Raw genomic sequence first — 24,029 nt, 5'->3', positions numbered from 1 at the left:
GGAATATGTTAAGATGAGATGTTTAGGATGACCATAACATCCAGGGATTTTTCTGAATTGTATTTGGAAGTCTTACAGGTTGTTGTACCGTTAAACGTGAGGCACAATTAACCAATAGTATATCATTCTGAGTAGAGATGTCTTCATTAATTTATACAGTTCAGCTGCAGCATAGGTTCTTAGAATCTAACTGAATTGATGGCACAATAGACTTCTGTATGAAATGAGGTTAGGCATGTAGAAATTGAATGAGGACTCTACATGGTGAGGGCTGTGGGACAATAATAACTTCAAACGCCATATGTTTCCTGGAGACCCTCAAACATGCAGATCCAACCTTAGCAGATGTGGAATATAACATCATAGACTTAAAGGCAGTGCCAGCTTTGGAGATTAATTCTGTTCTCCTGAGGGACATACAAAGATTAGTATTAGCAAGTCTCTAAAAGCATCCAAACAGTCAACTTGAATGTTCTCTTGTGTTCGACAGCCTTTTGGGGAAGCTGGCCTGTATTTGGAGTTTTTAACTAATCTTGTTTAACCCACTAGTCGGCGTCTGTGTGTGTACTTGTCCGCCCTCTGTGCCCCATCCACAGGGGATACAGGTCTACTACAGCCCTCGGCTTGAAGGTCTGTTTTTTTAGCTTGAGCTGTAGCCTCATGCTTTTAGCCCTGGAGTTCCCTGCTTCAGTTCCCAGGGTTGGCCAAGATGGCACCCATCACATGAGTGGGGTTCTTCTGGGATGTGAACTGTTTTGAGAATACATGGGGTGAATTTCCTCTGTCCAGAGGGTGTGCATGATCCATTGGTCTGGGTCAATGTGTTACACATTTCCCTCTGTAGAGATGTGATGGGTCTCATCTCTCTAGCTGAGTAGTGGGGTCACATGTGCCACCTCTCAATGTATCACTTTTGTCCGGTGGTTTGCTGGTTCTCCTCTCTGCATCATGTAATGGCCGCTTTAGAGACGGAGTGTTTCTGTGTGTTGTAGCAGGGCTCCTCTCCTCTCTCACTGCATTCTCCCAGCTCCTATTACAAGTAAGAGGAGGTGTGTGTGTTGGGGGCAGGGAGGTGGTGTGCATGTGTGTGTTGTGTAGGCTTGGAGTGTGGTTTTAGGACTCCTAGAACAGTCTTTCTCTTACAATAGTGATGTGAGAAACTTAAGGGCTTGTCTTGACTGCAGAGTTAACTTGGACTCTTCTTTGGGTATCACCCCCTAGCTGCGCTCTCGTTCACACACAGCACTCTTACCTGAATGTGGTGATGCTTTCGACCCGGACTAGCTGGCCTGCCCTGGGTTATAGGCTAACACTCAAATGCTGCTTATGCTTGGGCTGGTTAACCTGACTGCTTTGTGGTGAGGACACAGGCTAACCCATCTGAGAGCTGATATTCCTCCAGTGCCTTCCCGCAGTTTATCTCCCTACCCCACATACCCAGGAAGATAGACACGTTCTACCACAAGTCACTGGGAAAGAATCACAGAGCTACTCGTCTTACTGCAGTGCTAAGAACCATGAGCTATGACCCTAGAAATCCAAGGGCCTTGCACAGTGAGCACAGCACCAGCGTGGGGGACAGAGTAATTTGAGTCTGGTTGGCAGTGTGGCCGCTCGCACTGATCACCTGAGTGAACTCTGAGGGAAGACATGGCCTAAGGCTAGAAACCAGTTAACAAGAACAGATCTTATCAGGCGTCTCTCCACGTCCTAGAAGTCATTGCCCCAGTTCACACAAGAGTTCTTGTTGACAGTTTCAGCACAGCCTAGAAACTGATTAGCCACAGAAGCTGCCCTCGTTCCAGTCTCTCCAGGGCAGGAGAGAATCCAGTCAGCAGAATATTGTGGTGAAGCCTGCAGAGCTGCTTCTCCCAGTTATATCTTGTCAGCCCAAAAATCTGCAGCACATTGAAATGTTTAACGTTGGGAGTCTGTGAAATAGGGTTTAGGGCCAAACTAAATGGCTCAAGAAATGCTGATCGGTTTGGGTGGGATTGTGAGTGGGACACTGGACTGGACCTTGGCTATGACTAGATTTATGCTGAGTGTTTCAGTCTTTGCAGTGGATGGTGCATCTGATGTTTCTCCTGACAAGTGTTTCACCTCTTCATCTCGTTAGCCAGATTCCCCATTCACATTCCTTCTTCCCCAGACACAAAATAACCTTTTGCCTTTGCGGGGCTAAGGGCTGGAGAATGCAGTGTGTGTTGAGATGCTGCTCTCTCATTTTGGGATCCCAGCTCAAGTCGTAGGTGTCTTGATGCTAGATCAATGTGCCTCCTTTCTGGAAAATCCAGTGCAAAACCATAGCCTAGCGTTTGCCATTGTGTTGAAGCTCTGAGACAACAGACGGAATCTCCCAGAGGAAACAGGAGGAAATGCTGATAAGAATCAAAGTTACAAGAATGTTTTCAATCTGGCTGTTTTATGGCTGCTCCGCTCATGACTAGAAAGCTTGTTCTTTATGTGATCCGCCCCTTAGGATCATAATGCATTTAAAGTGCAGTTCTCTCTCCTGACAATGTAAAATTGGCATCTTAATATTCATCAGGCCTGCTCCTGGTGAGTCTGTGGTGTCCTGCCTGCGCACTGTGGATGGTATAACAAGGCTTTACCCCTGTTAGCCTGGCAAAGCAGGAATCTGTTCTGGTATGTGCACCTCTGGGAGAGTTGTTCACCAAGATCTAATTACAGGGTTGGGCAGTTACACCTATGCAAATCCACTGAAGACAATGAGGTTACACAGATTTGGCTGAGGCTGGAATTCAGCCTGCTGAGCCTTTTATTGGTCATGCAAGAAGGAAGAAAGCCAAGCTTGCATGCTCGGACCCCTGGACGAGTTTGCAGGACTAGGAATTGAGGGGGGGAAAAAACTGTAGTTGTAGACAAGTATATCTTGATTTGGAGCCACTGAGACCCAATGCAAACGGATGGCATTGTTTATAGGGTCAGTCTTCAGAGTAGAATTGTGTGATTTAGATTGGGGCATGTTGAAAGTGTTTAAACTCTTAAGGCATAGTTTAACCACCTAATAAAGATTGCAATCAGCATCACTCTCCTACCATTTTGCTGCTACTTTAATCACGTTGCCCTACACTTTGAGTTCTTTGGAATGAGTGTGGCAGCGGCTAATCCCATATTTATTTGTGGCCTGTTTTCCAAATTTTAGGAGTACAAACTACAAAAGGAGATCTGAGGAGAGATTGATGTAAGGAGACATAAAGGGAAATGCCATCAAAGCTGTGAAAAGAAGAGCTCTCTGTCTTGTCTCTTTCGCCAACAGAAGCTGATCCAATGAAATATCACCTACTGTGTGAAAAGAAATAAACATACCATTGTTATGGTTAGATAAACAGCTCTGAAATTGGCATTTTGCTGTTATGCGTGTTTGCTCTGCAGACACCTGAGTTATTGCTGAGAAAATGCAGCCTGTGTATTTATTAGGATCATAGTAGCCATGGAGAATATCAATTGCTCTCATCAACTTGACTCCCAAATTCAAATGCTAGAATCTCTCTGGTCAGTGATATACAAGGCAAGACTCAAGATGGTTGTCAGATTCAAAGATGAGGCTGTATTGTTGGTGGGTACAAAAGAAATGGTTTGATATATGTCCTGAGCAACTCTTGGCATCAAGTCATTGATAAAGGGAACATTGAGGATTTAGTGCTTGGCCGTCAAGGCACGAGGCATCGTGGGTCTCAGGTCTGAGAGGCTCGCTTTTCAGACCATAACCAAGAAACTCGTTAAATGTGAGACCTTACAGGAGGCTGAGCACAGGGTTGGGAGACGGGAGGTGCTGAGTTCTAATCCTGGCTCTATTACTTAATACGTCCTGGGCCTTCGGAGAAGTCACTTGCCTGCTCCGACCTTCCATCTGTACAGTGGGGTGAGGATACTCCTTGCCTAGAGATAGTCTAAGGCTGACTAGTTGAAATGCATGTTTGAAATGAAAGGTGCTGCTCCATGTGGCCAGGCAGTATCTAGTGAATGACAAGGATCCAGAAACAGACCTGGTGCCTGAGATTTTCATGGACTAACAATGTTTGGCAGTAAAGGATTGTGCTGATTCTGCCTCTGACATCTACTCTTTTCTCCCTGCACAGGCTATGAGCATCAGCAAAGCCATCAATACACAAGAAGCGCCAGTGAAAGAGAAACATGCCCGCAGTATCCTTTTCCTTAGCAAAGACGGTGACCCCTGTTTCTCAGAGGCCAGTACTATGGCCAGTTTTCAAAAGGAGCTTTATAATCTCATGGCCAGATTTCTCTACACATCATCACGCAATTCCCAATTAGATCTCATACTTCAGGGTGTCTTTTAATTGCCCCAGGGATCAGACAGGAATTTGCCAATAGATGATGGGGGGTTTTGGGGAGTGAGGCAGGTAGGGAGGAGATATGCCTTCCTCTGAGTCATAGGTACAGCTCGTGGGTAGGACACTGGACTTGGCAGACCATTGGTTTGATGTGGGATGGCATGTTGCATGTTCCAGGGTCTTTGCTGTGATCAGTAAACGTGCAGCACAGGAAGAAATATAACTTAAAATCATTTTCAGCCACTCGCTGACAAAGAGCAGGAGCTGGGTACAGAGGGGGTGAGGCAGTTCTGCTCTTTCCATTGCTTGCAGGAACATGGGGTTGCACTTGGATGTCCCGCTGCCCGCAACACACTCCATTCCCAGACCATCTTTTTGGTGTGCCGTCACACCAGGGTCCAGCTGGAGGCCCTTTGTAAAAATAAAATGTAGCATAAATTCGTGATTTGTGTTACTCAAACCCTGGCTCTTTTAATGAGGCAAGAGTCGTAATGAGAAGCTGATTGAGATAAAGGAAACTTAGATAATGAGCATGTCTGTTTGGAATGGCTGCCCTGAGTTTCTACCTGTTCAATTAGCCTTGACGTCAGGAAAGGGATTATCTTGGGAACTCACCATGAGAAAGGAGCATTTACTTTCTGGTCATACGCTATTGGCCTCCCCCTGCCCAGCAGCTCCATCCTCAGCTGGAAGTTCTGCCACGTTCTGCACAAAGTCCTGAGAGACGGGCATCCCAACGTAAGTGGCTCCTTCCCTTCCGCTTAATAATCATGTACTCTGCATTCATAGAGTGTGTCTCATCCATAGCTTTCAAAGCCCCTCATAAAGGAGGCTCCCCATCTGGCAGAGAGGGAAACTGAGGCACAGAAAGTTGAAGTGACTTGCCTGACAGCACATGGCAAGTCAGTGGCAGATCCAGTAGTAGAACCCAGGACTCTTGGCTCCCAGTTGCTGGGGCTGTAGGTTAGACTCTGAGTGCATAGGAGAGGTTAACCGATGCTCTCTGTTGCCTCTTGCTGGCTGGTGGGAGGGCAGAACTTTCCACCATCATAGATGAGCATGTGCCCTACTTCACCAACCTGGCAGAAACCTGGCGAGGCATTTAAAAAGTCAGAGGGAAGAGAAGTATCAGAAATAGGAAAAAGCGTGTCTGGCTGGCCCAGTGACATTTTACAGTCTGGGCAGCGGGTGCAAGGTTGTCTGTGCTTAAGGAAGCCTTCGTGGGCTGCAGCATTTACTGATGTGTTTCTGCTGCTGAACTCCCTTCATTTCCTCTGCTGCGTATTAACACACTCCTCCAGCGAGGATCATTAATGTTCACCTCACATATATTCCAGAGCTCTCCTCCCTCACTACTCCATGTGCTGCTTCCTGGAGATCGGCGCCTGGCCCTCCAGCGAATACAAGGCTACAATTCACTGGCGAGGCCCGGCTGCGATCAGCTGTGTCGTCTGTGAATGCTGAGGGCCTTGCTGGGGTCTCCTGTTCCACTACCACCCCTCTGTTTTTAATGTTTAATGCAAGGGGTTTGGGATGCAGCAGTGAGCCTGGGGAAGGAGGCTTCTTCCTGGCAGCTTGTAAGCTGACCACAGAGGCTGATACTGACACTAGTGTTAGGTTGATTGTGTTGAGCGATATTCGAGCTTTGGGTTTTAAATACTTAGATCACTAGCTCAGCACTTGGATACCAAGGTGAAAGGCACCTAGGAAAACTCTTAGCTAGATAACAGTTCAGTGAAGCTTCCAAAAATGTTGTTAATCTTCACTACATTCAATTTAGTAAATCCTGAGTAAAGCAGTCACCCATCATAATGATTATACATAGGCACTTGCCTAGTGCTTTTAACTGGTAGATTTCAAAGCACTTCTTGAAAGTGAGTGTCATTTTTCTTGTCTCATAGTTGGGGAAACTGAGTCACACTGAGTTTGTAACTGGCCCAAAGTCACACAAGCAGAAGTGGGACTAGCACCTGGGTCTCCTGACTCCTAGTTCCCTACTCTGATTACTAGACCTGCTTCCCAATAAGCATCATTGTGTTTAAAGTGCTCTAACAGATCCTTTAAGAGTGTACACACCTCTTTCTGGGACCAGCCCCATTCTGTTTAGACTGAAACTTCAGCTCAGCCTGCACCTTCTGTGGACAAATGGGACCCATTCCTGGTTTCTGCTAGAGGACCAGGAGCCATTAGATCCATCCCTCCAGTCAAAAATCTTGTTGCCACTTTGAACCAGTTAAAATTTGCCCCTGGAATTTCCTTGTGTTGCTTCCTCACAATAGGCCAGCAAAGGGGGAACTGACAAATCCAGATCTGTACGGTGCAACAGACGAGGCTGAGAGGGGGTTGTAGACTGAAGTTTGGGAGGGGCAGTTAAGGGCAGGCTTGTCTTGATCCTCTTTTTTCCCTCCCCGCCCCCATACTCTTGAGCACACAGGCTGTATGTCTGACCCCTCTGCCTTTTTCCCCAGGTTCTTCAAGACTGTCAAAGATATCGGAGTAATATCCGAGAGACAGGAGATCTGTGGGTGAGTTGCAACAATGGACTGTGCTGGCCACTGACAGCCTTACATTGAAAAGGGGGTAGAGCTGTGAGGCCTTTGGTGAAGTGCGGGAAACGGGGGTGTCCGTTGGTGAATGCTTTGTTTCTTAGTAGAGTGTTGAAGGGTTCTGTGCTGTGGCACGAAGGCTTTTGAGTGGTGATTGGGTACTATGAAAATAATTAAACATCACCTTAATGCTCATAATCCCTAAACTGTAATCCCTAAATAGCAAGGATTGCTTCACCTATCGCTGAAGTGCGGCCATCTTGAGGAGTGAATGGAGCGCAGGAGCTTCGTGTTACACAGCAACTCTAGGGGAGTTTAGGACAGGAGGTGGGAGAGACTGTTGCATCTAACTGACACTGCAAAGGGTGGTAGGAGGGATGGGAGAGGGCAGGTAGGCTGTAAATGTAATTGCCTAAATTGGAACTTGTCCATATCCTTCTCACGTTTGGCTCATGAATAAAATGAAAGTCTTTTCGACCGTCGGCAGGGGATTGGGAGTGATTTGCCCTTTGGAACTGAGCCAGTGATTTCTTCTTCCTGCTGGGACTAGAAATGCAGTTCTGTTTGTGAATGAGAGCTGTATTTAGAGGCATGGGAGGTCCCACCCTACTGTGCCCACAATTACATTTTTCTTCCTGGTCCTTTAGAGGCCAGATCCTCAGGTGGCAGAAATCAGTGGTGCTCATTTGACTTGAGCGGAGCTGCGCCTGTTTATACCAACGGAAAATCTGGGCCAAAGTTTGGAGACACTCTTCTCTTTGTTGGCTGAGTCCTGTTCAGCTGGGTGTAATGATGAATGTTTAGTGTCACCCACAAGTTTTCTAATGTTTTCCTGATATTCCTTGGCAGGGGCACTTGCATGACAGATATGGGCAGCTCGTGAATATTTATACCAAACTTCTACTCACCAAGATATCCTTTCACCTAAAGGTAATTCCATCTCCCACCCCCCTTGAAATTTTGACAGATTTGTTGACTTCACACTGTTCTGAGAGCGGGTGTGAATACAAGATTAGGAAGAGCCATGACTGAGCAGGGATCATAGCTTGAAATGTACGTATGTGTCTGGAGTGGAGGTGCGGGACCTGCCATAAAAATATTACTGAATTTATGAAGACTTTTCTTTTTGAAGCATCCTGACTTTCCCCCAGGCCTAGAAGTGACGGATGAGGTGCTAGAAAAGGCTGCTGGGACAGATGTGAATAACATGTAAGTTTCCTTTTAGATATTTAAAACCTTCTACAAAGCATAATGACTCTCTTTGTCCTGAGCACCATTAATGTAAATGGTGCATCCTGCTAATGAAATACTCCACATTAAAGTTCAAAGTGCTCTGTGTTGGAGACAGAGGCCAGCTTATTTTATTAGACTGATATAGCCATAAAATGCATCATAAATCTGAGCGAGGCAAACAGCGTCTTTGCACAGAAGCACCTTTGCGGAGTGCTGCGTGAGCTGTGAGCAAGACTGTTGTTCATCGTTTATAAGTGGTAAGATGGTGCGGAGTGTAAATGCTGATGATACTCCTCCTGCAGGGAACTTCAGCCTCAGCCCACATCAGCCAACGCTTCCAGCCATGGGCCAAAGTGCAAATAAGCAAAGACCTGATTTTCAGAGGACCTGAGTACCTGCAGCTCTCATTGGAGTCCTGGGTGTTCGGCACCTCTGAAAAGCGGGTCCCAAAGTTCTGCCATCTTAAGCAGCACATCAGGAAACAGTCAGATCTGTTAGATTCTTTCCAGAGGGGGGGCGGTGGAAGCCCCTTTCCTTGTCTCAAGACTGGACAGAGCTGTGGAAAAGACCCTGTCAGGAACAAGCTGGGGTGGGAGCGTTTGCCTAGATGGCCCAATAGGGACATTCCACCTCTCTACCTCTGACTTCTGTGATCCCGATACCAAAGTCCATTTGTTAGGCAGATGACAGCCAGGGCCCCGTGGTAAGAATGCCCAGATAGCTGCTTCCCAGCAGTCCCTAGGGGCCAGTGGCTGACATTCTCTTATTCTGTGTGCACCAGAATGCAATGAAAAATAGCCCAGTGGCTCCACTCCCAGCCTCATCTCATTCTGGTTGGGAACCCTCACGAAGTGACTTGCGTACTGTAAGGAGGGGGCTGACCCTGTTGCACCACAGCGGGGCTGATAGTCCGATCCACAAGCAGGATGGGGTAAGAGGGAAGAACCTGCTTCTCGCTCCATGGACGTGTTGGCCCTCTGCAGCATCTTGGGTCCTAATGGCAGTGCCTAACGGGTGATGATAGAACAGTACTGTGCACTGGTGCTGGGGAAAGAGATTACAGCATTCTATGGTCCTGGCCCCAAACATGCACCTTCCTCTGCGTTACCACCGTGGTTGATAGCCTTTACTATGGAGTGCTTTAGTATTTTTTGGTGAAAGGGCACATAGTGCTGTAGTAATAAAGGCTTCTCCAGGGATGAGGGAGGAAGGAAGTTTTGAGTGTTAGCATTGCAGGAATGCTTCCCCTCCCGATGACAACACTGCAGTACTAAACATAAGACAGCACCCTACGGTCGTGGCCCCCAAACAGAATGGAAACCCAGGGCAAGTAGCATATCATGTTGCACTGTTACTGCAGTATTACCAAGAGTTTATCTGGTACTGTAGTAATCCTCTCACTTGCTGGATGGCAGTTAGATTTGTATTTATAGCCTGCTTGCCACCCCGGCATGGTGTGCCAATAGTAAAAAGAAATGACAGGAGCTGTGGTCTGAACAATGCAGCTGACAGTGTTGTGAAGGTGTCTTACAATACTGTGCTGCTGAAGTATTGTACATCTTTTTTAATAAGGGTTTCTATGCTGATCCTGACCTTGCTCTTCGTGTAACGTGATGGGGGGGATTTTGTTTTTTCAGCTTTCAGCTCACAGTTGAGATGTTTGATTACATGGACTGTGAACTCAAACTCACAGAGTCAGGTAAGCAATGTGATGCTGTCCCCTACTGTTTGGGGTCCTTTCTCCAGGCTGATGTTAGTTTCTCGTCTCAGTCAGTGATCAAGTGAAGAGCTCGTCGTTTCTCATCTAATAACAAGCTCCATAGGTGTTTAAAATAGTCTTTCAGCTTTGTTTGCTTATAAACACAACTGTCTAAACAGGCCAATTTGGAGAAGATATTTAACAATCTGACTGCTTGTAGCTAACCTATATTGGCTCTGAACAATGACAAACCATGTGTGGTAGTGCTGGGAAAAGATGTATTTTTATTGCTCGTTGATACAAAGATGTTAATTACATGCATTATGCAAAGCTTTTATTCCCATAAACTGAAGACTGCAGTCAGTAATGTATTCTTTATAAATATTCATTTCCCTTTCTGAAATGTCCTCTTTGAGAGCTGAAGGACTTGGCAAGTGGAAACAGCGAGGCTGCTTTTAGTTACTTGCCTAGTCTCATTCTGAAAGAATTTTTGATGACTTAAAATTTTTGGTTTTTATTTTTTAACCAGCCAGGAACGTGCAGCTGGAGAGTGGGCAGGAAATGTAATATATTCTAATGGTCTTCACTTCCCAAGTGACTAAAAACACTTGATTCTCTTACTGTCTCCTCCAAGATGGTTGTAAATGATCCAATTATGCTGGGGGGGAAATTAAAACTGCCATTTTATAGTCACAGATACTTGAATCTGAACATAGAGGAAGTCAAAGTTGAATATTCTGTCTGGATTTCTGTCAAAGAAATGAAGAATTTTCTGACCATTGACAACATGGAGTTACAAAATCTACAATAATGGCAATCCAGTCTCATGGCCAGGGCATGAGACAATTCCAGCATGGAGCAGGAGGGAATCTTCTACCCCCTTTGTTCTCATCATCTTTCACAATTGGTTACCTGCCCCCTCTTCCTTTTGTAGCATCAAATATTGGCTGCTGCTTGAGGCGAGATATCTGAGCAGGTGGATGGGTGTGACAGAACAGGTGTCTTACATTGAGAATGAAACTAAAGAGGTTCTGCTCATCTTGGTCTCGGTATCTTTAACCTCAAGTGCTCGGTGCCAAGCAGCCCCTGGAGAGAACCCAGGTTGTTCATAAGTGACTCTGAGAAGAGTCTGAAAGCTCTGATCACAAGGAGGGGCAGCTGCTTTGCTCCCACTAGTCTAGTTCAGCTGCACTGGCCTTGCATGTGAACCAAGAGTTCAGTCCCCTTGTGGCAGGTAGAGACATGGACTTTGTAGTTAATTATAAAGCTTTGTAATCCAGGTAGCATGCTCCACTCTGCCCAATGGCAAGTTGAGTAAACAAAGACACTAGGGCTCCAGCTGCAGACTCAGTCAGCGTTACTGTATGCTGTTTCCCCAGAATGACACCAGTCTGTACCTGTCTGATCCAAGATCTCGCTAGCCACCCCAGCTGCACTGCAGTGGCTTTTAACTTGTCACACTGTAACCTGACGCTGGGTAAAGGCTTCATCTGTCCAAGTCTCGCCCCCTGTACGCGATTCAGTTCTGCCTGGTAGCAGTATATAGATGCAGGCTGGAGTTGTCTGTGATCTGCCCAGTATTAAAAGCCAGAGCTCCTGCGTCCCAGCCCAGTATCTTAACCAGGAGGCTGTTCTTTCTCTCTTGGGAGCAGCCTGTCAGTGAGACGCTTCTGTCCTGCTTGAACATGCCCCTGGGCAGCCTGTATTTAACTGTACCTCTTACTAGATGAACCCATTGCAGAGTCCTAACCCCGCTTCCTCCTGCAGTTCTCAGACAGCTCAGCACCGCCATGGCCGTGTCTCAGATGTCGTCTGTTCAGTGTAGGCTGGCTCCTCTCATCCAGGTGATCCAGGACTGCAGCCACCTCTATCACTACACCGTCCAGTTAATGTTCAAGCTCCACGCATGTGAGTCACCCGCTGGGCATGATTTCCTGAAGCTCTGCCCCTCTGGCGTCTGAACTCGCTGCCGCACCTGCCACTGGCAGACACTGGTGCACCTGTGGCAGTTCAACTTCTCTGGGTGCTGGGTTAAAGCCATTCACAGGTGCCAGCCTGCAACAGCTTCGTGTTTGTAACACTGAGCTGGCTTTGTCTGCGACACTGAAATGCCTTCAGTAGCTTGGCACCTTTCACCTCACTACACTGAAAAATATGTTCAGGCCCCTTGCCCCTTCCTCCTCCCCACCCTTTCTGACAGTGCCGGACACTGTGTGGCTGAATATCTAATTCAGTGCACTACCCCCGGGTCAGGGGAGCTGTGCGGCTGTGCAAGCAGGGGCCATGGGGAACTGGGTGCAGGTCAGTGGAGGTCAGACGAGGTGAGCTAATGGTCCCTTCTGCCCTTGGAATCTATGAGTCTGTTGTTTCAATGTCCAGTTGTTTCAGACTCTGTCCATTCTGAGACCAGACCCATGCTGGTTAGCAGGGCTCTCGCATGAATTTTCTGGCTGGTGGGGACAGGCGCTCTCCTTCAGTGCTGTAGACTTAACGCCTATTGCTCGGTGTTAGAATACAGTTCTGGAAGTAAAATTCCCGGTGCACCATAGTCAGGAAACAGCTGGAACTCTTCCATCAATGGCTGCATTTAAAGATGGTTCTAGGCTGGAGCGGGCTCTGTTGGCTGTCACTGAGCGTTGGTAGGTGATTGCTAATATACAGTCCCTTACATGAGCCATTAATCTCTCTTTTTACCCCGGTGACTGGGTGCCAGCTATGCTATTAAAGCCCAAGTGTTGGCTTAAGATAACTAAGTGCCCCATGGTGCATTTTGCAAACGTCTCCCTTCATGATGGTCCCTCACTGAGACCATTTGCTTGATTTCATGGGCCAAGCTTCAGTTTCCTCCTGCTGGCAGAGTTAAAGCCGTGATCTGCATGTGACGGTTCTGAGCCGAGCAAGTCATTCCTATGCCTTTTAAAGGCCCTTCCCCCACTGTAAAGATACACTTTAATCCCAGAGCACCTTTCCCTGCAATCAGCTTTCAGTTTTCATATCCCTGCAGCTCAGTAACACTATCGGGCTTGGCTGTGTGTATGGAAGGTTTATAAGGTCCGTGCTCTGATTGTGGACTGTAGTCCACTTGTTTCCACTGCTGACTTTTTGACTAGTTTCCTTGTTTGCAGTACATGCTTTGTTACTGGTTCCCCAAGGAGCAGCAAGGAAGGGTTTGATTTCACCTGGAGGTTGGGAACCCGAGTACTCGACATTCCCAGGAAATGTGAGAGGGTCAGAGTCCCGTCTTCTTTCAGCATCATGCTTCCCACTTGAGCTTGGCTGAAACATAAATGGCCGTCTCCCACCCTGCATTCCTAATTTCCAGGCCAAGCTTTTATGGACAAACTTAATGAAATGTACATTTCTTGAACACTTTGGACTCTGAGAGTAACTTCCCCCTGACTAGCCTAACGTGATTCACAAACACTTGCCAGCTAAGCCTTCCAGTGTCCCATGAAATGTAAAAGAGATCTAGCAACAGCTGCAGCCACAGCTCGGGTGGAACACAGCAGAATTCCTGTGTCACTTTAATCTGACAGGCAACAGGTTGGATTCCCATTGAGACATCAATAACTAAACTGCATCTCCAGATGTGAAAATGTCTGGGGACTGGCTTTAGCCCCTTGACCCTACCTGGATTTTTTTTAAAGTAGTTTGTGGTCAGATCACATTTTAGTACATTTTCTCCGGAGTGTTCAGAGGTCTCTTTCTCACCCAGTATTTCATGGGCAGTTTCTTCCAGCTGGTTGGATCAGGTGTATGGAAAGGTCTTTTCCCAGCTGAAGCATTGAGTGGTACTGTGCTCTGTGCGCTGACTTAGCACCTGCTGTGTTTATCAGGCTGGGCTGGTAATTCCTTTATCTCCTCGACTGTTCTAGGTCTGCCAGCTGATACGCTGCAAGGTCACCGAGACCGGTTCCACGAGCAGTTCCGCAGGTAACGAAGGGCGCCCTAGCGCGGGGCAGTGACTTGCAGCTGATCTGAATGCTCCATTACCAAGGCTCCCAATACTCCCATTTTAATGAGTTTCGTTTTCTTCTCTCTAGCCTCAAAAACTTCTTTAAAAGGGCTTCAGACATGTTGTACTTCAAGCGGCTCATCCAGATTCCCAGGCTGCCAGAGGTACCATCCGCTTTCCTTACTGCGTGCTGATGTCTTTTGACACGAAACCAGAAACATACACGACACTTTACAGAATACCCAGAAACAGAGTCCCTGCCCCAAAGGCCTTGCAGTCTATTATGTGCGTGTGGTGCCTGGGAGGCAGAGTGCTGTAGTGAGGGCTCTGAAAAAAGAAGGCTTGCCAGCAACCCAAGCCAGGCGCTTCAGGGTAGAAAATGGGTAACCCTGTCGATCTCAGTTGCCTAGGGGCAACACATGGCTCTCCAGGTGTCCAAATGCACCTCAAAAGTCCAAGAGCAAGGGAATTCAGAGCTAAAGGTGCCTCGCTTGAGCGTTAATTGTCCCTGTAACAACGGCCTATCGCAGGGTGCTCACAGCAATGCAGGGAGTGTGTCCTGTGTCCTGCAGTCTCTTTATTTCAATGGTCTGAAATCTTCAGCTTCAGCAATGAATTTCCTTGATTGGCTCCACGTTCAGAGAGAGGGAGTGTTGGCTGATCCAGTGGCCGGAATGATGCCAGACATCGAAAGCGTGTCTTGTTCCCATCGACTTTCAAAGGAAGGCAGCAGTACAAGAGGCACCATGGAAAACCAGCAGGGAGGGAGTTGTCCACTTCAGGGGTTTCCCATTTTTTTCACTCTGCAGCCCACTCTGTAAGTGAGAGCGAAACACTCGTTGGATCTGGCCCTGCTGCCTAGTTCTCAAAAGTGTTAAATTCCAGAGATCATCAGGAATGGCTCTGCAGATATCAGTGGCCCATGGGCCATAGAGTGAGAACCACTGGACAACTATCTTGTTCTCTCTCATACCCTGAGGTGCTGAAGCACTAACACAACATAGTCATGATGGTTCCTGGTACCCTCCTGATCTATCAATGTGCTCACCCCAACTGGGGCTGTACTCCGGGTGCCCTATTCAGTTCAGTTCACCACAACCAGGTGAAACATGTTTGGTTTTCTGTTGTCTTGACAGAGCCCCCCTAACTTCTTGCGGGCGTCTGCCCTGGCAGAGCATGTGAAACCAGTGGTTGTCATCCCCGAGGAGGCCCCTGAAGATGAAGAACCAGAAAATTTAATCGAGATCAGTACGGCTCCTCCAGTGGAACAGCAGGTGGGAGCTCAGAGATTCTTCTCAGGGGTGTGTTGGAAAGGCAAGAAAACCAAAGTCTGTCTAGAGTGCTAAAAGTCTGTGTTAATCTCCAGTCCAAGGCACTGAACACTAGGAGCGTTGCTTAAAATTGGAGTGAGCCACATGCTTCTTTGCACTCCGTACAGTAACTTCTGCAGTATTTCCGGAAATCTGTGTAGCTGTGCTGAAGTCTTGGCCTTGTTAGTTTCCCTGGACAACCTTGGTCGGGACTCTTCCTCTCCTCCCACATGGCTGCCTGCTCCTTGTTTTGAACAGCTGGTTACAGCTGAGGCTAGGCATCATTCTGTATAATATGGCTGGGCTGGGTGTCAGGATTTGGGAAGGGCAGGGAAGTTGATGGCAGCATGGGATGCAGACTCAGGGATTTAGAAAGCTCCTTGCCTTCTAATTTGGACACTGATGTTTAACGATGTTTTCAAGGACCATGGGGATATTTTTTTCACATCATTGCAATCTGAGAGCCTTGGTTTGTCATGGAAGCTGTTGGGGTGGATGAGCCTCAGTAGGGAGTAAGTGGCATGAATTGGGCTCTCCCACAGCCAGGATATTGGGCTTCTTGCAGCTGTTGTCTCTGGCTTTACTGACCACTTGTGTGCAAAACAAATTAACCTGGCCACCTTCCCAGACTTTCTGTGACTGGTTTCCAGGTGACCGAGGCCTAATCTGACTTAGGCCAACCCCTGTCAGACACTTTGAAGGGCTGAGCCTAACTTGGGTGCCATCTCTCTTTTGCAGAACGTGTCGGATATATTTGAACAGACCTTCGGCCCCCGCAATGGCGTTCGGGATGACAGGTGAGGGGGATGGTGGTCAGCTGATGCTAGGAGGGAGCTGCTGCTTTCTGGGTTAGTAACAAGGCTCATTCTTTATTCCCAGGGATCTCCAAATTGAAAACCTAAAGAAAGAAGTGGACTTGCTTCGGGCTGAGCTAGAGAAAATTAAACTGGAGGTAAAGCCTGGCGCTGCGGTGAGCTGGGGTGGAGGAGGAAGAACCCACTTCCTGTCCCCTGCCACTGCACTGTGTCCTCTCATGTTAGAACTTTCCGGATTACCACAGCTGCATGACAGGCCTGGAATCCATTTGATGAATATTGTCACCAGTTGGGTGTCTCAATGTACTGGGGAGAAGAGAATTTTGCTTTTAGAAAAATATATTCCTCTCCAGTTGGATCTAGTGGCCATTCCCAGAGATCCTATGTCAGATTGTGCGTGTTAGCATATTAGCTGAGGACTTCACAGACCAATGTAGACTTTGAGGAATCCAGGGCAGGCCATTGTCAGAGTCATTATCAAAGCCGCTCCTAGCACTCTGGAGTGCCTGGTCTCCAGCCCTGTGCTCAGTCTGTGCCAGGCTCGCTGAATCGGGTGGGTAACTGCAGGTGCCTGTGTCTGTAGGCTCAGCGGTACATCACGCAGCTCAAGGCCCAGATCAACAGCCTGGAGGCTGAGCTGGAGGAGCAACGGAAACAAAAGCAGAAAGCTCTGGTGGATAACGAACAGCTCCGGGATGAGGTGGAGCGACTGCAGAGGGCACAGCTGGAGAGCAGCCGAACGCAGGGGCTTTACGTTGAGGCTGAAAGTAGGTGACAGCGTCAGAGACTCCAGAGAGAGAAGGAGAGTGTGAGCCGAGGGGCCTAGAACTTAAATAAACCTTGGATGCCCATGGGTGGCTGAATCCAGGGCTGTGGTGTTGGGTCTGTGCCTTGCGGAGAGGATGTTCCCTGTAGCCATTCATTGCTCGGTTAGGAACAGCTCCAAACCCGGCCGTGTCACTATGAGGAGCTGCAGTGTGTTTGACCAGATATTTTGAAGGGAAATGCCATTAGCTGCTAATGTCAAAGTGATGGAAACAAACTGGCTCGAACTGCTTAAGAGGATGCCCCTGTGTTTAGCAACTAGCCTCTGCTGTTCCTTTCCCCTGTGTGTGTGAGTCGCTGTGGGTTAGAAGGTTGGTTAGTACTGAATCACCAGGGTGCAGAGCCTGGAGTTCCTGGGTGTAACAGACACTGGGAATGTTCTTGTCTCTGCCAGAGAAAGCCAGCGCCACGGAAATGCGCTACGCCAAGCTGAAAGAGAAACACAGCGAGCTCATCAACACGCACGCAGAGCTGCTGCGAAAGGTGAGGGCTGGCTCGTGTGGCTACAGGAGCGCTAGGGCTTTAGCGGAGCCCGAGGGCGTCACAGAAATCAGCTTGTATATTTTTCTCTCCCTGTTCCACTCCCCTGCTGCCACTGCCTGTCTAGCCCTGGCCTCTTTTCTGTCTGTCCCTGCAGCCTCGACACTGTTAATTCAAGACCCCCTTCCTGCCATCTGCAGTCTGTCTACATCTCTCCATGACCCCTTTATCTTTTCTCGGGCCTGTCAGTTTCTTTCTTTCTGTTACCTGCAGCATTTTGGGATATGTACTTTGTATGAAAGGTGCTGTCCAAAATACAGATCCTGCCAGGGCTCATTGGCCTGTAAAGAGGTGGAAGGATCGAATGAGGAATTTGGAAACTGGAATTTGAATTGACTGGATTGAATGAGGCATGAAATGCTTTCCACCCTAGCAGTGGTGCTTGGATGTTCCCCATCCCCGCCCCTCACACACAAACACCCCAATATACCAAAACAACTCTCCAATCCTCCTCTCTTGTGCTCAGAATGCAGATACTGCCAAGCAACTAACAGTGACGCAGCAGAGCCAGGAAGAAGTGGCTCGTGTCAAAGAGCAGCTGGCGTTTCAGATGGAGCAGGTGAAGCGGGAGTCAGAGATGAAGGTATGTCTACTCCTGCCCAAAGCTCTGCCCTGGTTTTGACCAAAATAGCCTTGAGGGCTGATCTTGTTCCTGCAGGAATGAATGTGCACGTGTTTGTACCTGAAAAAATTGTGTGAAGAGCTATGTTGCTCCTACACATGCAGGCATCTTCGCTGGTTTGGCAGCCACAAAATAAGAGGCTGCGTTGAGATCAAGTGATCGTCTCTGGCCTGATTTCTCTGAGGTGCTGAGCACCTGCAGCACCTCAGCAGCCTGCCCTGAACCTTGAGGTCAATGGAAGCTGGGAGCGCTCAGCAGCTCTGAAAAATCAGCCCCTGGCATTTGTATTTTCCAGCACAGCTGCCTGAATGAATGGGACTGAAATTCCCCAAGCCTAGCCCATGGCGACTAGCCCATGGCGTGTGTGATGGATGCACAGTCGAGTACTCATCCTTGTGTCCGGTACATAGCCTGCCCTCTGCCTTCAGGGGCAATTAGTGATTCACACCCTTCCTAACAACCTGGGTTTGCATCACTCAGGTTGTTGCCACCCAGATTCCTTGGCAGTCAGGTGGTTTATAGGCACATTTCACCCACATCTCCTCCAGAGTCATTGTCCATCTGTCCATGAAATCTCCAGGGTGGGTCTAAATTTTCAGACGTGACTAAAGATTATGGGAGCCCAGCTAGGCACTCTTAAGGGGCCTGGTATTCAGAACATGCTGAGGTCTCAGATAAAATCCCTAGTCACTTCTGGAAAATGTAAGCTCCTGTTTCTTTAAGCAGTTGGGCTGCCCTGCCCGTGGCCCACTGGGTTGCAGAGCTGTAGAAAGCCATTGTCTAAGTGGGCACAGAAGTAAAACTGGAGAGCTATCCTGATTCCTTCTCTGATGCCCGTCTGTCTGCAAATGTAGCTTGAAGACCAGACCTTGCAGATGGAGCAGCTGAAGAGAGAACTGGAAGCCAAGAAAGAAGAGCTGACCCAGATTCAGAGTTCGCTCAGCCATTCCAAGCAGGTACATGGCCCAGATGGTAGGAACGTGCCCACAAAGGGGACTGCTTTTTCGAGGTGCTGAGCACCCCTGGGAATTGGACTCCAAGCAGAATCGTGCCTGTAAGAGAGTGCTCACTGCTGCATTTCAACTGTGAGGGACTTTCTGGCATCCTTGTGACAGGCTGGAGAAGGAAATGAAGGATGCCTGCCTCTGTGTGTTTGTGTAGATGTCCACACAATACATTGGCAGACTTCCCGCTCCTCTTAGGCAGCATTTCAGACCCACAGGGCACCAGGCAACTGCTCCCACTCAGATCCTGGAGATCTCCTCTCCTCCTCCCCACGCTCATTAAAACCAGGTTCTCTGAGTGCACGATCCACCAGGTGGTGACCTGAATATACTGCAGAGGCTATGCAGGCTGTCAATGGACTTCAGCTTTCAGAATTGGAGTTATAAGGAACATGGATAAACCGTGAGAGCTTCACCCTTGTGCCAACCCCTCTATTGCGAATAAAAGGGCTGAAATGGCATAAAGGGGCCCTAAAAGGTCCCTCTCCCTCCAGGGGCGGAGTTCCACAGCACAGTCCTGTGTAGGACAGCTACAGGGCTCCTTCCTGAGCCCCCTTTGCAAGTCTCAGCAGAGTGGGCCTGGGTTGAGGTACAGCATGAGGCAGCCCAGGGAGTCTGCTGTAACTTAGACCCCCCCCAGGACCGTCCCAAGTTACAGCGGAGGCCAGGCCAGCCCTGGAGCAGCCCAGGATTCAGAGGTCACAAAGGTGACGTAAAGCTACGATAGGCTGACTCGCCTTGGTCTGGGAGTTCTGTGCTGCACCTTTGAGGTGAGCAGCACAGAATCTCCCCCCAGATGCTGTATGGGGAGGCGCTGGCTCGGCGGATTCATCATGGGCTATACATCTTTTATGTCCAGGTCCCTGACTCCAGTGGCTGTGGCTGGCTGTCCAGTGGCCTGTGTGTAAATGAATTTGGTGGGTCCCAGGCCCGTTCCCACTTGGTGCACGTCCTCTTCACGGAAGCCACCACTGAACTTGGTGCTAACTAGTTGAGAGGCCAAGGCCATGGTGATCTCACGCCACCTCCTGTGCTGCTCTCTCCAGGAGAACAGTCTGAGGCCAGCTTGCCCTGCTGCTGGATAACAGGAGGGTTCCCTCATTGCTTTCTAAATTCCTTCCCAGATCTTTAGAAGGACAAGAATCCCCCATGGCTGGCTGGCCAGGCTGGCATCGGTTGTCATGCGGGTTAGTTGGTACCTGGTGCCTAGTGGAGCAGGCAGAGATTTGTGCTGAGGGCTTGGATTGTGTGTGAGTAGTTTTGAGACCCTGGCTCTTCCCCTTTGTTTTCAGGCTGGCTCCGAGCTCCACTCTCAGGTGGAAGCCCTGCATGCTGAAAAGGACTCGCTGAGGAAGTCGGTGAGCGAGAAGGAGTGTGAGCTGCTGTCTGTAAAGGGCCTGATTCAGGAGAAGGAGCTGCTGTTGAACCAGGAGGCAGAGAGGAGTGCTAAAGAAATCAGGGAGCTGCAGGAGAAACTCATGGAAAAGGTACTGGGGAGAAAAGTTTAGGGTCTCAGGGCAGAAGCCCCTTTCCCAAGCATCCCTCGGAACCTGCTGGGGCCTCGAGTGACGCGCATGCAGAGAAAAGAGCCAGGCCAGGAGGCTTAGCTAATGTGGAATGAATCTATCTAATGCCAAAGAAATCACTTTGTGGTCAGACTGCATATGTCACATGGCTGACGTGGCAAACCCCTTACAGCCTGAATGGTCACTTGCAGTGACACAGCTTCTCTCATGGGCAGACCTCCAGGTGATTTGCAGCCAGCAATAAACAAAGCCCCTCCACATCTCTGCCCATCTGGGAGTGTATTGCCCAGCGGTCAGAGCAGTGAACTGGGAGTTTGTTCTTGACTCTGCCATTAATTTGGTCTTCGTATGATCCTGCAATGAAAGGCCATCTTTGCCTCCTGAATATCCCCAAGATCCACTGGCCCCATGCTGGATAACCCCCTGGCCTGCTGAAGCCCGTTTCTCATTCCCTCTTCTGGACTGTAGCGTAGTGTGGCTGCCGTGTGGGTGAGGGGCAGGAGTGGGAGGGAAGAGGGGCTCCAGCCTGAGCCCAAACATCTACATTGCAATTAAACAGCCCCTTAGCCTGAACCCTGTGAGCCCGAGGCAGCTGGCACGGGCCAGCTGCGGGGTTTTAATTGCAGTGTAGACATACCCTAGATTCTCTTTTGGGCTCTGCTAGAGACTCCCTGTGTTGCTCTGGGCAAGTCACTTTACCTCTTCTCCTCAGTTTCCCCATCTGTGAAATGGAGGTAATACTTCCCACCAGCCTCTGGAGCACACTCTGTAAAGCCCACTGAGACCCTGGGAGGAAGGGCACTGCAGATGGGAAATGATTATTGCAGAGGTGGACAGCTGCAGGCTGTGAGGACTCCGAGACCCTGCAGCATGTGTAATGTCGTTTGTTTACAACCCACAGAAAAACCAGGAGCAGAGCCTCCAGCAGAAGCTTCTGGATGACCAGTTTGGTATGCTCCAGGGGACGGTGAAGGAGGCAGAGAACATCATCCAAGACGCCATTGCCAAGCTGGACGACCCCTTGCACATCCGATGCACCAGCTCTCCAGGTAAGGAGCAGTTCGGCCGACGGCTGTTGGCAACCAGGGAGAGCCGAGCTTTGCAGATGCAAGCTGGTTCTGTGCCTTCTTCCTGGCAGGTGGGTGATGCTGCCTCATAAGTCTCCCTGGCACTGTCTTCTTGGCTAAATATTGAGCCTGAGGGGTTCTGGGCTCTTTGGCTTTCTCTGGGGTGAATTATCTGCGACATAGAATTTTCCTTCTTTCGTGAGTCAGACCCTAATACTGCTTGAACGCACCCTTTGGCTTAGTCAGCTGGACACCTGTTGGAGTACGAGGAGCGGGAAGATCCCCTCTAGAAGGGACAGGTAATGCTGATCCCACCCTCGGCCCCCATCTGGCCAGCCGAGCCGTGGCAGAACAGCTTGTTAGCGCTGATTTCTGTGCCCTTGTGGGTGTCCAGGTTTAGATGCCGGGCTCAGATGCAGGTCTGGAAATGGTTCTTCGTGCCGAATTGCTGCAGGGCTTTCTGAACCAGGGGGCTCAGGTCAGCAGCAGCTTGGTCATGGCTGAAGGAGTGTTGGGCTTCATAAACAGGAGGCATCTCAAAGTAAGTGTAGCACTCAAAAGGCCCCCGGTTGGATGGCGACTCCTTGCTCAGTACTTGGAGGTATTCTCTTACTAAAGCAGTCAAACTAGGACAGCATGGCCCGTAAAGCCAGGAACAGGTTAATTCTCCTGATGGGCGCCTCGCTGCAACATCCAGACCCTCCAGAGCTTTGGGCTGTTTAGACAGGTACGTGGCCTTGTTCAGGCCCATGTCCCACGTAATCCCCTCCTCACCTTCACTTGACCCTTGGTGTCTTTGCAGATTACCTCATCAGCCGGGCGCAGGCAGCCCTGGAGTCTGTGAACTCCTTGGAGAATGGGCACGGGCAGTATGTGACCAACATGACAGGTAAAGGTGCCTGGGCTGTGAGTCTGGATCGGAAGCTGGCAGCGAGGCCAGTCCAGCAGGAGAGCATGTCTGAAATGGGCAGACGAGGAAGTGTGGGCGGGGTCGCTGCAATTTGGTCCAGACCTGAACAGTTCTGTGTGCTTAATGTGTCTGTGAAATCCGTGGTGTGTAAATAAAGAAATAAATCGCATGGTGACGGGCCATGTTCAATACCCTGGAGTGCTGAGAGGCTGGGCTCCCTGCCTGGGAGGGAGGAGGTGGGGGAGTTGGTCATTGCGAGCGCTGGAAACTTTCTGGTTGTGGGTGGGTTGGGGAGTGTGGGATGTGATGGCCCTGCGCTGTCATTTCTGCGAGTCCAGAGCTCTAACAGGCGCATTTTAATACATGCACATGAATTAACGAATGAGGCTTTTCTTGTGTTCAGGGTATTCAAGTCCCAACCTCTCTGTCTGGGAGCTAAGGATTAGTGTTCCCAGATTGGAGGACGCTGAGACTTGGAGGGATTAAGGCCAAAATTGTTCAGCCTCCTAAATTCATATTTAGGCTCCCACGGGTGGGATTTCCGAAGGGAGCCGAGTGACTTAGGTGCAGACATCCCTTTGGCCTCTGCACGAACAGGAGCCTGATATCAAGGCTGGCCAGGGTGATTTTACGCAGGGTCACCCAGGAGTCAGTGCTGGAGCTCGGACTAGGGTACAGGAGTCCTGGCTCCCAGGACTGTGCGTGGACTGCTCTGCGCTCGTCAGGCAGTTACCGATTCCCCATGTGTCCCAGCTCTGAGCATTGGTGCTTCGGACACTGCTCTGGGGGTCGCTGACAAACGCTTGGTGTAGGAGAGGAGAAGGGCGAGCCGATGGCCAGCAAGCAGGCAACTTCCCACCTAGAATGATCCCTGAAATGTTTCGCTGGTGCAGGGACCTTTGCGTGAGAGCATCGGTGTCCAGTGCTCACCCTGCAGCCTGTCTCTCTTTGTTTCTATAGATGCCACTGGGTTGGTGGCGGCCCTGGCCCAGTTTGCTCACTTGACCGCCGACACCATCGTGAATGGCAGTGCCACGTCCCACATGGCACCCACTGACCATGCCGACAGTGAGTAACGAACCCAAAACCTGCTTCAGGTGCTTTCAAAAACCCTGGCGCAGTTAGGACTGGCACCAGGCAGGCAGCCCTGTGTCCTGTTTACTCCCAGGGCAGCCACGGTGTAGCCTGGGCCAGTGCAGGATCCCCTCACTGCCCTGCTGAGGTGCCTTCAGCCTGCTGTGTGAGATTGCCCTAGTGGGAACAGGGGACTTCCAGTCAGGCCTTGGTCTCTCTGCCAGCCTGGTGCCCTCTAGTGTCCTTTAGTGCCAAAGGTGCTGGTAGCTTGTGTGATGCAGACACTGAACTGAGACCCAACCAGCTAAGATATCTAATGCCTTGTAGTGACAAGTTCACGGGCTCTCCTCTGCTCTCAACACCTGCCCAGATTTCCAGCTTCACTTAATCAGCAGATGCCAGAGGTTGGTGCAGGTTTGAAAACAACTCACTCCCCATGTGCCTCTGGGCCCCCCGCAACCCACATGGAATGCGGCAGTGTGGCAGGGCCCACTGTTGCTATCGGTACCTGGCTGATGGAAAGAGGATGTGCACGTGCAGCCGGTACTTTCTTGTGCCGCTGCAGCCCTAGCACGGTGAGGGGC

At 49.5% G+C, this 24,029-nt stretch overlaps 1 protein-coding gene across 1 annotated transcript in view; it reads left to right on the top strand.

Annotated features, from left to right (window-relative positions):
• The window catches only part of HIP1R (huntingtin interacting protein 1 related), a 56,272-nt gene that overhangs the window by 22,773 nt on the left and 9,470 nt on the right, over positions 1-24,029 (top strand). The window contains exons 2-21 of the mRNA XM_050924295.1: positions 4,107-4,170; positions 4,915-5,057; positions 6,788-6,844; positions 7,715-7,795; positions 7,998-8,074; positions 9,736-9,797; positions 11,565-11,705; positions 13,673-13,730; positions 13,841-13,916; positions 14,889-15,026; positions 15,801-15,859; positions 15,942-16,014; positions 16,461-16,644; positions 17,097-17,185; positions 17,709-17,825; positions 18,719-18,820; positions 20,161-20,355; positions 21,296-21,443; positions 22,264-22,350; positions 23,332-23,439. Coding sequence (XP_050780252.1) covers positions 4,107-4,170; positions 4,915-5,057; positions 6,788-6,844; positions 7,715-7,795; positions 7,998-8,074; positions 9,736-9,797; positions 11,565-11,705; positions 13,673-13,730; positions 13,841-13,916; positions 14,889-15,026; positions 15,801-15,859; positions 15,942-16,014; positions 16,461-16,644; positions 17,097-17,185; positions 17,709-17,825; positions 18,719-18,820; positions 20,161-20,355; positions 21,296-21,443; positions 22,264-22,350; positions 23,332-23,439 — 2,059 coding nt within the window. The remainder of the gene's footprint in view (positions 1-4,106; positions 4,171-4,914; positions 5,058-6,787; positions 6,845-7,714; positions 7,796-7,997; positions 8,075-9,735; positions 9,798-11,564; positions 11,706-13,672; positions 13,731-13,840; positions 13,917-14,888; positions 15,027-15,800; positions 15,860-15,941; positions 16,015-16,460; positions 16,645-17,096; positions 17,186-17,708; positions 17,826-18,718; positions 18,821-20,160; positions 20,356-21,295; positions 21,444-22,263; positions 22,351-23,331; positions 23,440-24,029) is intronic.

This window comes from Gopherus flavomarginatus, chromosome 15, assembly GCF_025201925.1.
Source record: "Gopherus flavomarginatus isolate rGopFla2 chromosome 15, rGopFla2.mat.asm, whole genome shotgun sequence".
NCBI classification, from domain to species: domain Eukaryota; kingdom Metazoa; phylum Chordata; order Testudines; family Testudinidae; genus Gopherus; species Gopherus flavomarginatus.
This window is presented reverse-complemented; position numbering and strand designations above follow the sequence as displayed.